This window comes from Orcinus orca, chromosome 19 (genome assembly GCF_937001465.1).
Source record: "Orcinus orca chromosome 19, mOrcOrc1.1, whole genome shotgun sequence".
Lineage (NCBI taxonomy): Eukaryota > Metazoa > Chordata > Mammalia > Artiodactyla > Delphinidae > Orcinus > Orcinus orca.
This window is the reverse complement of record NC_064577.1, coordinates 37,026,822-37,041,616: the sequence shown is the minus strand read 5'-3', so window position 1 is coordinate 37,041,616 and position 14,795 is coordinate 37,026,822. Positions and strand designations below refer to the sequence as shown.

The 14,795-nt window shown below is 57.4% G+C and overlaps 1 protein-coding gene across 5 annotated transcripts in view; it reads left to right on the top strand.

Annotated features, from left to right (window-relative positions):
• The window catches only part of MRC2 (mannose receptor C type 2), a 54,725-nt gene extending 41,709 nt beyond the window's left edge, over positions 1 to 13,016 (top strand). The window contains exons 11-30 of one of the 5 annotated variants that reach the window (XM_049701642.1): positions 463 to 611; positions 1,255 to 1,472; positions 2,176 to 2,318; positions 3,416 to 3,518; positions 3,785 to 3,923; positions 4,036 to 4,071; positions 4,331 to 4,491; positions 4,579 to 4,646; positions 5,363 to 5,463; positions 5,765 to 5,901; positions 8,146 to 8,368; positions 8,488 to 8,651; positions 8,820 to 8,928; positions 9,461 to 9,699; positions 9,823 to 9,991; positions 10,086 to 10,235; positions 10,554 to 10,673; positions 10,876 to 11,071; positions 11,541 to 11,567; positions 12,687 to 13,016. In XM_049701642.1, the coding sequence (XP_049557599.1) occupies positions 463 to 611; positions 1,255 to 1,472; positions 2,176 to 2,318; positions 3,416 to 3,518; positions 3,785 to 3,923; positions 4,036 to 4,071; positions 4,331 to 4,491; positions 4,579 to 4,646; positions 5,363 to 5,463; positions 5,765 to 5,901; positions 8,146 to 8,368; positions 8,488 to 8,651; positions 8,820 to 8,928; positions 9,461 to 9,699; positions 9,823 to 9,991; positions 10,086 to 10,235; positions 10,554 to 10,673; positions 10,876 to 11,071; positions 11,541 to 11,544 (2,629 nt within the window). In that variant the 3' untranslated portion in view covers positions 11,545 to 11,567; positions 12,687 to 13,016. Of the gene's footprint in view, positions 1 to 462; positions 612 to 1,254; positions 1,473 to 2,175; positions 2,319 to 3,415; positions 3,519 to 3,784; positions 3,924 to 4,035; positions 4,072 to 4,330; positions 4,492 to 4,578; positions 4,647 to 5,362; positions 5,464 to 5,764; positions 5,902 to 8,145; positions 8,369 to 8,487; positions 8,652 to 8,819; positions 8,929 to 9,460; positions 9,700 to 9,822; positions 9,992 to 10,085; positions 10,236 to 10,553; positions 10,674 to 10,875; positions 11,072 to 11,540; positions 11,568 to 11,673 lie in introns of all 5 variants that reach the window. The other 4 variants (XM_049701641.1, XM_033438929.2, XM_012535141.3 and 1 more) reach the window with 4 other exon arrangements.
• The last annotated feature ends 1,779 nt before the right edge of the window (positions 13,017 to 14,795 follow it).

Genomic DNA, 14,795 nt, shown 5'->3' with positions numbered 1-14,795 from the left:
TTTATTTTATTTTATTTATTTTTGGCTGCATTGGGTCTTCATTGCTGTGCACGGGTTTTCTCTAGTTGCAGCGAGCAGGGGCTACTCTTTGTTGCTGTGGGCGGGCTTCTCATTGCAGTGGCTTCTCTTGTTGCGGAGCACGGGCTCTAGGCACGCGGGCTTCAGTAGTTGTGGCTCGCGGGCTTCCCTAGTTGTGGCTCGCGGGCTGTAGAACGCAGGCTCCGTAGTTGTAGCGCACGGGCTGAGTTGCTCTGCGGCATGTGGGATCTTCCCCGACCAGGGCGCGAACCCTTGTCCCCTGCGTTGGCAGGCGGATTATTAACTATTGCGCCACCCAGGGAGCCCCCTGAGGAAGTTTCTGATGGGGTGCAGCACCCAGGCTCCTGGAGCAGGGCATCTGGCCTGTAGCCCAGGGAGTGGCGGGGGGCGATCTCCCTGCCTCGACCAGCCTCTCTCCCGCAGGTTCGAGCAGGCCTTTGTCAGCAGCCTCATCTACAACTGGGACGGCGAGTATTTCTGGACGGCCCTGCAGGACCTCAACTTCACCGGCTCCTTCCGCTGGCTCAGCGGGGATGAGGTCATGTACACCCACTGGAACCGGGACCAGCCCGGTGAGCCCCTCCTCCACAGCGCCCGCTCAGCCCCCTCCTTGGACTTTCCTTGGTGAAGCCAGGAGGCCGCGGTGGACCAGCCCTGCCACGACCGAGACCCAGGGCTTCATAGGAAACAGATCATTCGTACAGTGTGGTGATGTGGTTATAGGAGGACAGGCTCTGGATCCAAACTGCCTGGCTCAGATCCTGATTGTGCAGTTTATTAGCTATGCATCTTTGAGCCTCAGTTTCCTCATCTGTCCAATGGGGATAATGGTACTTTCCTCACAGGGTTGACATGAGGCTTGAATGGGTTAATACACGTAAAGCCCTTAGAGTAGTGAGCATACAAGTGCTCGCTATTACTGTTACCATTTTAAATTCGTCTTTTTTAACCTTTTCAAGAACCTGATGAGGCAGATGATGAAACAGGCTCAGAGAGGTTAAGCAAGTTGCCTAAGGTCTCACAGGAGCAAACATAGAGCTAGGCCTCTGCCCCCATTTCCTTCCTCCCCACTGGGCCCCGACTCCACAGAGCATGTCCCTGCAGAGATGGCTAAGCTGATTCCCGGTGCGAGGGCCGTGGTGGTGCCCCTCGGGGATGTGAGGGAGGACTGGTGAGTCCTCTTCAGCATGTGGGTCTCCCTTCTCCCTCCTCCAGGGTACAGCCGTGGGGGCTGCGTGGCCCTGGCCACGGGCAGCGCCATGGGGCTGTGGGAGGTGAAGAACTGCACGTCGTTCCGGGCTCGCTACATCTGCCGGCAGAGCCTGGGCACGCCAGTGACGCCTGAGCTGCCTGGACCAGACCCCACACCCAGCCTCACCGGCGCCTGCCCCCAGGGCTGGGGCTCAGACCCCAAACTCCGGCACTGCTATAAGGTAGGCAGCCTGTTGGCCTGGGGTCGGGGGAGAGAAACAAGAGCAAAGAGGCAGCACCCCTGGCAGGGTGGGTGGCCCCAGTGGGACCCAGCCATGATCCAGGCAGGCGGGCCCTGGAGAAACTTACAGACAACAGACAGAGGTACTTTCTGTTGAAACCCTTTTGTCAGTGGCATCTGAGGCCTGGTGCATAGTAGGTGCTCAATAAATATTTGAGGAGTTGAAGAAACCACAGAGACCATCGGTTGCGGAGGTTCCCAAATGTTGGGGCCAGGCTGGCCGCTCTCTAGAGTTGCCTGGGGAGCCCGAGTTACACAACTCTTCCAGGCTGTCACCATGGAGACTGGGATTGAGCGGGTTGTAGTGGGGCTTGGCAACCTGCGTTTCTAAACCCTGCTGGGTTTGGGAGCCACTGAGGTAGTCCAGGGTCTTTTAATTACAGGAAGAAGCTGAAGTCCAGGGAGGGGAAGGGACTTGCCCACAGCAAATTGTGGCTCTGCTGGGATAAGAGCCCTGATTGCCCCGCTGGTTAGGGGGACCATCTCTGGGAGATGGCTGTGCCAGTTCCCCTCCCCTGAGGCTCCCTCTCTGATGAGCAGGATTGTCCAGTGAGGCCCCAGCCCCCTTCCCCACTCATGTCCTGGGAGGGCAGGTGTCCCGTGGGGAGCTGGGCTGGGGAACAGCTTGGACTCTGCTCCTGCAGGTGTTCAGCGCGGAGCGGCTGCAGGACAAGAAGAGCTGGGTCCAGGCCCAGAGGGCCTGCCAGGAGTTGGGGGCCCAGCTGCTGAGCCTGGCCAGCTATGAGGAGGAACATTTTGTGGCCAATATGCTCAACAAGATCTTCGGGTACTAAGCCTGGGGCGGTGGCCCATATGCACATGAGTCGGGCTCTTGCTTTTGCTGGGCAAGGTTAAGGCGACCCCAGGGCGGTCGGTTCCAGGGCTTGGAATGACCTGTGCATCTGCTACTAATGCCAGGCCCATCCTGACCCCCCCTCAAGTAACCCTGGTCTCCCTGGAGTCGGAGACCCTGGGTTGCTCACCAGAGCCAGCAACACCCCCTGAGACTCACAGACTTTTACACAAGTAACCGCCCTCACCATCCCTCCTTCTCCATGGCAGAACCTCCGAGCTGATCCAAGTGAGCGCCCCCTCCCGCAACCCTACACCATCCCATAATAGTCCACACTTTCTCAATAAACAGCTTTTTTTGAGAGACAGGAATAGAAAGGCTACAAAAGTGAGCATCTGCCCGCGGGGTCCCTCCAGATCCCTGTCTCTGTCCTGTGGGTTCCTGGGACATACAGCCCTACAGTCCCTTAGCCTTGGGGAAAATCCAAATGGATCCAGGCTTCCTGACTCTCAATTCCAGGGATATCTCCTCCCAGCAAACAGCACAATTACATTATTTGACTGGTAATTATAATAGCTCGTGTCAGTTGCTTCTCACCATGTACCAGGTACTGCACTAAACATTTAATCCACGTTCAAGACTCTTCTCAATCCTACTAAGTACACATTATTCCTTGCGGGCTGTTAGAGAGGTTGGGTTTTTTTACCCAAGGTCACAGAGCTGGTCCCTGGGTGACCCACGACCGGAATCCAGGTGTATCTGATTCCACGGCCCCAGGTCTATTCACCGTCCCCATCGGCTGCCTAAAGTGAAAGCCTGCAATCTTGCTGGCAGGGCAAACCCCACCCAAAGGAAAGCAAGGGAAGGGAGCCAGGCCACCTGCCCGCAGCGAGCGTGGCGCCTGGCCCAGCTAGCCCAGTTCTCTCTGGGGAGAGCTTTTTAAGGGTGGCCCCAACAGTGTTTTGCCTGGTGAGTGTGAAGCCCAGTTCGAGAGGCCCCAGGTCCTTGGGACTGCCCAGGTCACAACTGCAAGGGGCCCCTATAACTCTCATCCCCATGTCTTCTGTCTTCACCCCCGGGTTGTGCTAAAGTGAGTCAGAGCCCGAGATCCACGAGCAGCACTGGTTCTGGATCGGCCTGAACCGTCGAGACCCCGGAGCGGGGCACAGCTGGCGCTGGAGCGATGGACTAGGGGTGAGGGGGCCTGGAGGAGGCGGGGCAGGTGGGCGGAGCCTGGGCGGGTGAGGTTTGGATGTGGGCGTGGTCTTTTGGAGGTGCACGAGGTTTAGTAGAGGCAGCGCCTCTGGCCAGAGCTGGCAGGTAAAGGAAAGGGGGTGGGGACCGTCTAGCCCAGGTTGGGGGTTCCGAGCTTATGCCAGGTCTCTGGTTGGTCTGTTCTGGGGGCGGGGTGCACCCTCCGCCTGGTGCCTGAAACCCCTCTCCCCTTCCGACCTCATCAGTTCTCTTACCACAATTTCGACCGGAGCCGGCACGACGATGACGACATCCGGGGCTGTGCAGTGCTCGACCTGGCCTCCCTGCAGTGGGTAGCCATGCAGTGCGAGACGCAGTTGGACTGGATCTGCAAGATCCCTCGAGGTTGGGTGGGGCGGCGCTGGCGGAGCGGGCATGGGACGAAGGGCGGAGGGGGCGGGGGTCCAGGGGAGGGGCACCTTTCCCTGCAGCGTCTCTGTCCCTGTTGTCCCCATAGGCGCGGACGTGCGGGAGCCTGACGGCAGCCCGCAAGGTGAGGCACCCCGCTCCCCATGGCGGCCCGGAGGGGGGAAGGGGCGTCACCTCCTGGGCAGGGCCTGGCCGGGACAGAACGAAGGGGCTTAAGGGCTTGAGCCGAGGGAAAGGTGATGGGGGCACCCTACTGGCCCAGGTCGGATGGGCTCGCAGGCCCGCCTGCCTAGGCTGCCCTGGACCCGCCTTGTCCTCGTTGGGCTGGGCGGGCAGGCAGCCCCAGCCCGGCCTCCATCCCCACGCCCCCTCCGCTCCCGCAGGCCGACGGGAATGGCTGCGTTTCCAGGAGGCGGAGTATAAGTTCTTCGAGCACCACTCCACGTGGGCGCAGGCGCAGCGCATATGCACGTGGTTCCTGGCCGAGCTGGTCTCCGTGCACAGCCAGGCGGAGCTGGACTTCCTGGGGCACAACCTGCAGAAGGTGGGCAGGCTAGCGAGCAGGGCGGGCAGGCCCGGGAGCCAGGGAAAAGGCCTGCCATCCCTCACCTGCCTGCCCGGCTTCCCCTAGTTTTCTCGGGGCCAAGAGCAGCACTGGTGGATCGGCCTGCATACTTCAGAGAGCGACGGGCGCTTCAGGTGGGAGCCCTGGCGGGGCAGCGGGTGTGGATGGGCAGCGGGGCGCCTGCGTGTATGGCGAGCCTCAACCCAGGCTGGAGGTAGGCAGGCAGCACAGCATATAGAGACAGACAGATTTGGATTTGAATCCAGCCCTGCCCTCCACTGGCTATGTGGCCTTGAGCAAGTGAGTTAACCTTTCTGGGCCTCGGTTGTCTCACCTGAGAATGAAACGAGGCCTGCCTGGTAGGATCATTGTGAGAATTAGAAATGAGGTATGTGAATCCTTAGCATGGCATCCAGCACGTCATCGGGCGCTAAGTAATGGCAGCTCATTATTATGCTGGGGTCACTCATGAATAAGGTCCCCTCAGGACATGGGCAAGAACATAGGATGGTCCGGAGGGGCCTCTGTGTATTCACGGCCCACCTACCATGTGTGAGGCGTGGAAGGCCCAGGAGCACATGGGTGTCTGAGCGTAGCGCTGCCCTTGGACCCCTGCTCTGGGATCCTTAGACTTCTTTTCTAGTTAGAGAAACGGATGCCCAGGAAGGCTGGCCCTTACCTGGAGGCGCCAGGTCCTTGGGTTCTAGCTGCACTGAGCTCAGTAGCCCCACTCCTCAGCCTACGGCCACTGAGCCCCTGGTGTTGGGCTCTGGTCCCTGCCCCCTCATTGCTGCATACAGGGGAGCACGGTGCCCAGTGCTGGAGTCACCCCTGCTCGGTGCCATTGCAGATGGACAGATGGTTCCGTTATAAACTTCATCTCCTGGGCACCCGGCAAGCCTCGGCCCATAGGCAAGGACAAGAAGTGCGTGTACATGATGGCCAGCCGAGGTGAGCACAAGATGGGGCAGAGAGAGTGCAGAAGCTGAGGGGAGGGTGGGTGTTGGGGGCAGTGAGGTGAGCCTGCGCAGGGGCCCTAGGTCTCTTTTCATTCTCTCTGTTCCCACAACCCAAGAAGGGCTAGACCCAGAGAGGGGAGGGCCTGTCCCTGTGATCCGGCAGCCACAGAGGACTTGAGTTCAGAGCTGGACACAGGGACGTGAGCCCCAGCCCCACCTCCTCTCAGGGCATGAGGCCAGGGTGCTGGCAGCCATGCCCTGCCCTTGGGGTGACTGCTGTTCTCTTTCTGCAGAGGAGTGGGGGGACCAGAGGTGCATGACAGCCTTGCCCTACATCTGCAAGCGCAGCAACAGCACCAGAGAGCAGCAGCCCCCAGACCCACAACCCACAGGTGGCTGCCCCCCTGGCTGGAGCCAGTTCCTCAACAAGGTAGGAAGTGGAGAGGGGGCACCCAAGGTGAAGGCTAAGCCTCAGGAGTCCTCGCCCTTTGGCAGCATCAAAGTCATGGCCTCTTGCCTGTACCCACCACCCTCTCTTCTGCATGGCCCCAGTGCCAGGGCCAGACTCCTTGGAAACTAAGTCAGCGTAGTAACACCTTCTCATTCACCAGGTAATGAGGTTGCCCGTATAGTTTGGTGAGTTTCCTAGATCCCTGGTCGCCAAACATCTGCTTTTTGTTTGTTTGTTTGTTTTCTGGTTTTTTTTGGAGGCACAGTGCAGCCTGTGAGATCTTAGTTCCCCGACCAGGGATCAAACCCGTGCCCCTGACATTGGGAGCGTAGAGTCTTATTAACCATTGGACTGCCAGGAAAGTCCCCAAACACCTTGATAATGAATTCCTATTAAAATGTTGAACATACAAAGTACGTATGTGTGCATTACATATGTGTGTGTAAGTAAATATATATTTACTTACATACTAATGTGACTGACATCATATATAGTTAAATAGACACAAGAACAAAACAATATAAACCATGAGCGAGAGATTTTTAAATAGTATTTTTAAGTTTTCAAAATTTTCCTTTTAGTGGTATGAAAAAATTTTTGCGCTCACTCAAAATTTATCAATTATAATAATTGTTACTATTTAAATAATTTTGATAAGAGCAAAGTGATTGCATATTCTTCATTATTTGAAAAAATCTTGGTTTGACGCTTTGTGATTCAGACTTCACAGGTCTTGTTTGAAGTTCAATTTTTTTTTTTTTTTTTTTGGCCATGTGGCATGTGGGATCTTAGTTTCCCGACAAGGGATCGAACCCACGTCCCCTGCATTGGAAGCACAGAATCTTAACCACTGGACCGCCAGGGAAGTTCCCTGAAGTTCAGATTATTTTAACACATGGATTGAATGGTTGTTGTAGATGGAAAGATTACCTCACAAAGACAAATAGATCAAGATGAAGAAAGGTCATCCATCATTGGCTGGGCTTTCTAAGTCCTTCTCCCTATTTTCCAGTCCTTCTACAAATTAAACAAAGGTTTTTGTTTAAAAATTGGTCCGTTTCTGCATTTAAACTAATCTGCCTTATAAACTAATCAGAAGAGCTGATTGAAAGAGTTAAAAAAAAATCCTTGGAAGATTTTTTAAAAACAACGTTTAGAAAATTCTCTTCCCAAGTGTTTTGAGTGTGCAGCTAGGAAAGTTTGAGACAATAAAATGAATTCGAAGGGATATGCATCTAAATGCGTTTTCAAAATGTTCCCTCTAGAGAGTCAGTTTCTTTCCAAAAAGTGGTTACTTCCTGACCCTGCGGCTCATTCATCAGACCTGATTAGACCTTCATTGTTTTTACCTAGTGGCTGAAAGCGCTTACCCCAGACAGAGAAGGGCACTATTTCCTTGTGGTTTCATTAGTATAAGCTTCGATCCATGCCTTCTTCGCAGGACATTGTAAGACCGCTTAACCCCTATTGTGAGGATTAGATTAGTTAACGCTAGATAACATAATCCATAAATCTTTGTCATACGTTGGCTTGCAGCCCGCCCGTCGTGTCCTGGAGCGCTCACTGTCTTCAGAATATCCAAGCGAATATTACACCTTTTCTGCGTTAAAAAAAAAAAAAAAAGAAAAGAGTAAGACGTGTATTATTAACATCTTGGGGAAAAAAACAAAAAATGAAACTAAAACTCATCCATACTCTCCAGAGATGACCCCTATCAATGTTTGTTACTCACTTCCTGACTTTTTCCATGTAATTGAGATTATACTAAATAACACAATTGTGTAGCCAGCTTTTCTTTCTTAGTATTATATTTTCAGCATTTCCCCATGTCATTAAATGTTTCCAAAAGCTTATTATGACTTCTTCCACCTAATTGAAAACAAAATATATTTCATATATGTAATTGGCCCTTTGCTTAATTTGTTAGCATCATGGTAACGATACAGTAACTCTGTCAAAAGCCTTTGGAGTATGCGAAGCTGAGAGCCAGACAGACCTTGTCCCCAGGCATGGCCCAGGCGGTGCCGTCACAAGTAGTAGAGCATTTGGTGGCCCGGAGAAATCTTCCCACTTAAAAACTCCCCACAGTGTGGGCAAGTGTACGTGAATCCGCTGTGCCCGGTTGAGAGGGTGCCGGAGACCACCCTCTCAACCGGTCAAGGAGACCCAGACCAGTGGTCAAGGAGACCCAGATGTACTGGTTCTCATGCTTTTCTCTCACAGCCCCCGAGCCTCCCCAGGGCCTGCGGCCGAGGGCTCCGCAGCGGAGTTTCTGGGTGTGTGGGACAGGGAGGTGGAGCAGGATGCCATGCCTCCCCCTCCGCCCCACAGTGTTTCCGAATCCAGGGCCAGGACCCCCAGGACCGGGTGAAGTGGTCAGAGGCACAGTTCTCCTGTGAACAGCAAGAGGCCCAACTGGTCACCATTGCAAACCCCTTAGAGCAAGGTAGGGCCAGCCCATGGGGAGGCCCCGTGATCCTCTGACACCATCCCCCCAGAGGGCTAGAGCAGAGCGAGGAGGGGGCTGCCCTGTCGCTCATCACTCTCTCTTCTGGGGGACTGTAGCATTCGTCACAGCCAGCCTGCCCAATGTGACCTTTGACCTTTGGATTGGCCTCCATGCCTCGCAGAGGGACTTCCAGTGGGTAGAGCAGGAGCCTCTGCGGTACACCAACTGGGCCCCCGGGGAGCCCTCTGGCCCTAGCCCTGCCCCCAGCGGCAACATACCGGTGAGGAAGCCCCTCCCCACTCTCTCCTTTGCCCTCCACCCCCACCCTGCCCCGCAGCGCTTGCCTGGGGACCCCCTTCCAGCCTCTTTGCTCATAGTACAGCTTTCTGGGGGCAGTGGCACAAGCGGGCAGCTGCCGGGGCTCCCCTGAGCAGCTCCTTCCCCCCAGACCAGCTGTGCGGTGGTCCTGCACAGCCCCTCAGCTCACTTCACTGGCCGCTGGGATGATCGGAACTGCGCGGAGGAGACACACGGCTTCATCTGCCAGAAGGGCACGGGTACGTGTCACCGGGGAACCTGGAAACCCCAGCCCGGGACTGGATTCCGTGGGCCATGCCCTGAGGAATGAGACATGGTCCTTGACCTCAGAGGGCCCCTGGGGCCACCCCCAGAGTCTAGTCTGCTCGGGAAGCAGATGGGCAGAAAGGCCAGGCGCCAGTCAGAGGGAAGGGCAGTGGGCACCAAGGGGTCTCAGAAGGAAGGTTTGGGGTTTGGAGGGCTGACCGGGGAGAGCTAGACACTGGGCATGCCTGGTGGCAGGGGCCCTGAGGTTCTGTGTCTGAGGTTCCTGCAGCTCTGTGCAGGGGTCCCTCTGCCCTGGATTCATGGTCGAGCTCTAGGTTGCTCATCCCTTTATTAGCAAGAACATATTGTTACTAATAACAGCAATGACCGACACTGAGCCGGGCACTGTGCCCAGAGGAGAGTTGGTCTCTGCCTGATGTCCGGCGCTCCCCCCTCCCGGCCTCATGCCTGGGGATGGGGTGATGGGGGCAGAGCCCGGCCTGAGCCCTGCCCCCTTCCCTGTAGACCCCTCCCTGAGCCCATGCCCAGCAGCATCGCTCCCTGCCCCGGGCACTGAGCTCTCCTACCTCAACGGCACCTTCCGGCTGCTGCAGAAGCCGCTGCGCTGGCACGATGCCCTCCTGCTGTGTGAGAGCCGCAACGCCAGCCTGGCGTACGTGCCTGACCCCTACACCCAGGCCTTCCTCACGCAGGCTGCCCGAGGGCTGCGCACGCCACTCTGGATCGGGCTGGCCAGTGAGGAGGTGGGCACCGGGCTGGACCCACTCCCCTGATTTCCCTCCCTGCCTCCCCCTAACCCTGTGCCTTACCTGCTCCCTGACCCGGCTGGTCCCCTTCCTCCCACCCTGATGGCTGTCTGTGCCCAGGGCTCCCGGCGGTACTCCTGGGTCTCGGAGGAGCCGCTGAGCTATGTGAGCTGGCAGGACTGGGAGCCCCAGTACCCGGGGGGCTGCGCCTACGTGGATATGGATGGGGCCTGGCGCACCACCAGCTGTGACACCAAGTTGCAGGGGGCTGTGTGTGGAGTTAACGGAGGTGAGTGCCCACCCGCTGGGGCCGAGGGGTGGGCTGGGGGTAGGCTGACCCTGGGAGGACCCTGGGCCACTTTCTCAATCCTGCACCCCCATAGGGCCCCCTCCTCCCCGAAGAATAAGCTACCACGGCAGCTGTCCCCAGGGGCTGGCGGACTCGGCGTGGATTTCCTTCCGGGAGCACTGCTACTCCTTCCACATGGAGCTGCTGCTGGGCCACAAGGAGGCGCTGCAGCGCTGCCAGAGAGGTGGGCCGGGTGGGCGAGAGCCCATGTGTGGGCATTCCAGGTGGCGACCCCTCTCGTGGACACTCAAAGCCCCTGTGAATGCAGTCCCCGTGCTGCGGTCTACCTGTCGGCAGCCCTCACACATAAGTGCCCCTCACGTTGCAATACGCACAGACCACCCGTGACATAACGTGTGTGACTATAACCCCCTTCCCTCCACGCACGACTCCACGCCATCGTCTCCTCTGGCTGCCAGGGAGGAGGGCGGGGGCCTCTCTGGAGGGCTCTGCCACCCCGGGGAGACCCGTCTGCCCTGACGTGAGCCTCCTTTGTGTCCAGAGGGTGGGGTGGTCCTGTCCATCCTGGATGAGATGGAGAACGTGTTTGTCTGGGAGCATCTGCAGAGCTCTGAGGGCCAGAGTCGGGGCGCCTGGCTGGGCATGAACTTCAACCCCAAAGGTGGGTCCCTGTGTGTAGGATCAGGATGGGGAGGCCTCAGGCGGCAGGGGTGATGCCCTCCAGCGGGGCTTGGTGGAGGTGAGGGCCTGAGGAAGGTGGGAGTTGATCCTAGAACAGGCCTGCTCTCTCCCACCTGCTCCAGAGAACAGGCCTGCTCTCTCCCACCTGCTCCCACCTACCCGCCCCTGCAATGCCCCCTCAGTGCCTTCTTCCCCCAGGAGGTACGCTGGTCTGGCAGGACAACACAGCTGTGAACTACTCCAACTGGGGGCCCCCAGGCCTGGGCCCCAGCATGCTGAGCCACAACAGCTGCTACTGGATCCAGAGCAGCAGCGGGCTGTGGCGCCCGGGTGCCTGCACCAACATCACCATGGGTGTCGTCTGCAAGCTCGCCCGAGGTGAGCGCCCGGCAGGCACACCCGCGGCTTCCTGCCACCCCCAGGCATCTGGTGCTGGCTGGGGGCCCGACTGCTTCTTGTTCTGCAGACAATGCAGTGGATGGGAGAGAATAGACAGACAGGCCTGGGGCCCGCCGGGACCTTCCCCTGGGATTAATTAGTCTGTAGGACTGGGCCTTGCTGCACATTTCCAAACTAGACAGCAAACCCGTCATTTTGTAGTGGTTAAAGGCAGGGATGGGGTTCAAGCCCAGGCCAAACCATTTGCCAACTCTGTGACCTTGGGTAAGTCATTCAAACTCTGTGGCCTCAGTTTACACATATGTAAAATGGGGTAATAAGAGTACGTATAAGGGGATTAAATGAGCAAACGAAGTGCCTGGGCCTGCAGAAAATGTTCTTACGTGTTTGCTTATTATTATCATATTATCACTGCTACTGTTATTAACTGGTTCCTCCTCTGCCGCAGCTGAGGAGAGCAGCTTCTCCCCATCAGGTGAGTCACAGGCAGGGCTGAGACTAGCCCTGTCCTCCTTCCCCCCCTTGTTCCGGGCGGCAGGGGCCGTAGCGGGGCTTCTGAGCGGGGGTTCTTCTTGCTGCAGCAGCCCTCCCGGGGAGCCCTGCGGCCCTGCTGGTGGTGCTGATGGCGGTGCTTCTGCTCCTGGCCCTGCTGACGGCGGCCCTGATCCTCTACCGGCGACGACAGGGCGTCGAGCGCGGGGCTTTCGAGGGCGCCCGCTACAGCCGCAGCTCCTCCGGCCCCGGCGAGGCCACTGAGAAGAACATCCTGGTGTCAGACATGGAGATGAACGAGCAGCAGGAGTAGAGCCAAGGGCGTGGGCGGGGCCGGGGCAGGAGGAGCTGGGTCCGCCGGGCCCGCCCCCAGCTACAGTCCAGTCGGCCCATGGAGGGGTGCCCTTGGGAGCTGCCGTGGGGAGCTGGGGCTGGCAGGGCCTGGGCTGGTGGGCTTCCTCCCTCCCATGAGGGCTGGGCTGAGACCTGGCTGAGTGCAGCGTGGCGTTTCCCTTTGGGGGGGGTCTTAAGGTCTTGTCACCCAGGCCTGTGCCCCCATGGTAACCAGAGGCAGGACGGGAGCCCCTTTCTGCCTCTTCCTCCCCGGGCCCGCCTGCCCAGGCCTGTGCCCCAGGCCCCAGGACCTGCTTCTCGCTGCAGAGTCTGAGGAACCTGCCCTGAGCCCTCAGCCGGCCTCTTGCTTCTCTCCTTCCCTGGCAGCCTCAGCTCTGAGCCCCTCACGCCAGCTCCTTTCCCTCCCTGCCCCCCTTGTCACACAGCCCTCCCTTCTGAGCCAGGGCCCTGGGGTTTGGGGAGCCCTCTTGCTCTTGGTGGGGGTCGGCTGAGGGGGCCGAGCATTTGTCACTCCTGTGCCTGCTGGGGTGGCCGTGGGACATGGCAGGGGGGCCTGGGCCGGATGGAGAACAAGAGCATCACTGTGGCGTCAGCTGGGCTTGGGCTGGAGACAGGACAGGGGAGAGACACCCTGACTTCCTGGGGGTGACCAGGCTGGGCTGGGTGTCATCTCCTGTCGGCCGGGGGGAGGGCTGTGTCCCTAAAGAGTCCCCTGTGGGGACCAAAATAAGTTCCCTAACGTTTCCAGCTCCTGGCTCTAGTTTGGAGAGAGGTGGTGTTTGGCCAGGGTCCTAGGGGCTTCAGAAGCGAGAGCCCAGGGACGCCCTCTAGTGGGGCCCAGAAGAAGAGCGCCTGAGTCCCCCGAGTGGCCCCATGCGGGTGGAGCCGAGCCACCCAGCACCTTTCCAAGAGGCCGAAATCCCAGCAGGAGTCACCAGTCCTGGTGCCGCACAGGACAATGTGAACATGGACTCGAAGACATGGTCCTTTTTTGTAGTTCTTAATTTTTTTAATGTGCCATTATTGTTTTAAAAAAGAGAAAAAAGAAAAGCAAACAAATAAAACACCTTTAAGAGGCTTGAGAGAGAAGGGTTCCTGCTCTGTCCTGCTGTGAGCCTTGTCCTTCATATCTTTTCAAGATAAATGTCTTTTTGGGGGGCTTGCATCCATTTTGCCTCTGCCTCGGGACCACACCCTTCTCTCTGTTCCTGGGGATATGTGTGAGGGTTGAGGGCTCTGGAGCTGCCGGACAACAGTGTGAGCTTGTGCAACTTGGCTCACCTTCCAATGTGTAAGACGGGAGAACAGGACGCATCTCCTAGGGTTCCTTTAAGGATGTTTGAGGATTAAATGAGATCACCTGTGCAAAGCAGTCGGCGCCTTCGAGCTCGTGCAGTAATTGCCCCATAAACGTCAGCTGTTACTGCTGTTTCTGGGCTGCAGCTCCCAGGGGAGCGTGTGAGGCGCCCAGGTCAGCCAGGGGCGGGGGACGCATACCACCATCCTTCCAAGACAGTCGTCAGACCTGCATTTGAGCTTTGAGAAAGCGAGTGCACCTTCGTCCCCGGGGAGCATGGGCTCTGGAACCGGCAGGAGGCGGGGCAGTGGATCACAGGACCTCCCCCCGCCCACCTTCACTCATCTACCCAATGATTTAGGGTGTTTGAGCTGGAGACAGCCACGAACAGAGAGAAGGCCCTGCCAGCCCAGGTTGGTCAACCATGCCAGGTCACGCTAGGTGCCGTGAGGAGGCCTAACACAGGCCGAGGGGGCTGCGTGAGGGCCAGTTTGGACGGGGTGGCTGGGGAGGATCTCACCAGAGGGAGTGAGACTGGCACCTGAGGAGGTGAGGGATGGTGGGGGAGGGGGCAGGGGAGCGGGGCGGGGCCTGATTGCCCGAGGCCTTGAGGGCAGTGGTAGAGAGTGTGGATGTTAAGCAGAGCAGGAAGTCAGTGGGAACAGCTAGTCTGACCTTTTCAGATGGTGCTTTGGGTCGGGACTGCGGCAAATGGTAAGATTCTGTGCGCATGCGTGCACGTGCGTTTTTTGCCTTGTTCGTGATTTTTTTAAAAAGTTTATAATTTTCTGAATAGGTAATACTGTCACATTGTTAAAAGCCTAAACCCAAATGATATAAAAAGATACACATTGAGAAGTCCAAAGCTTTTGGCCTGGACAGCAGGGTAAACGGGGTGCCATTTACTGAGTCGGGGAGCCCTGAGTGAGGGTTTGTGAGCTCCTGAGTTTTCTGAGGCCAAGCCTGAGGCCAAACCCGAGGCCCTCCTCCATCCAGCTCTTCTGTCTCTGCAGCAGCAGCAGGAAACATGGAGGGGCCTGGTCAGCTTCAGGGAGGGAGCCCCAATCCTGTGGCGGGTCCTTAATGATTTTTTTTTTAATAAACTTATTTTTGGGGGCTGTTGGGTTTTCGCTGCTGCACGCGGGCTTTCTCTAGTTATGGCAAAAGAGGTCTACCCTTCGTTGCAATGCGCGGGCTTCTCATTGCGGTGGCTTCTCATTGCGGAGCACGGGCTCGAGGTGCACGGGCTTCCATAGTTGCAGCACACGGGCTCAGTAGTTGTGGCTTGCGGGCTCTAGAGCGCAGGCTCAGTAGTTGTGGCGCACGGGCTTAGTTGCTCCGTGGCATGTGGGATCTTCCCGGACCAGGGCTCGAACCCATGTCCCCTGAATTGGCAGGTGGATTCTCAACCACTCCGCCACCAGGGAAGCCCCAGTGATTTTTTTTTTTTATTCAATGTGGACCATTTTTTAAAGTCTTTATTGAATTTGTTACAATGTTGCTTCTGTTTTATGTTTTGGTTTTTTGGCCACGAGGCATGTGGGATCCTAGCTCCCCCAC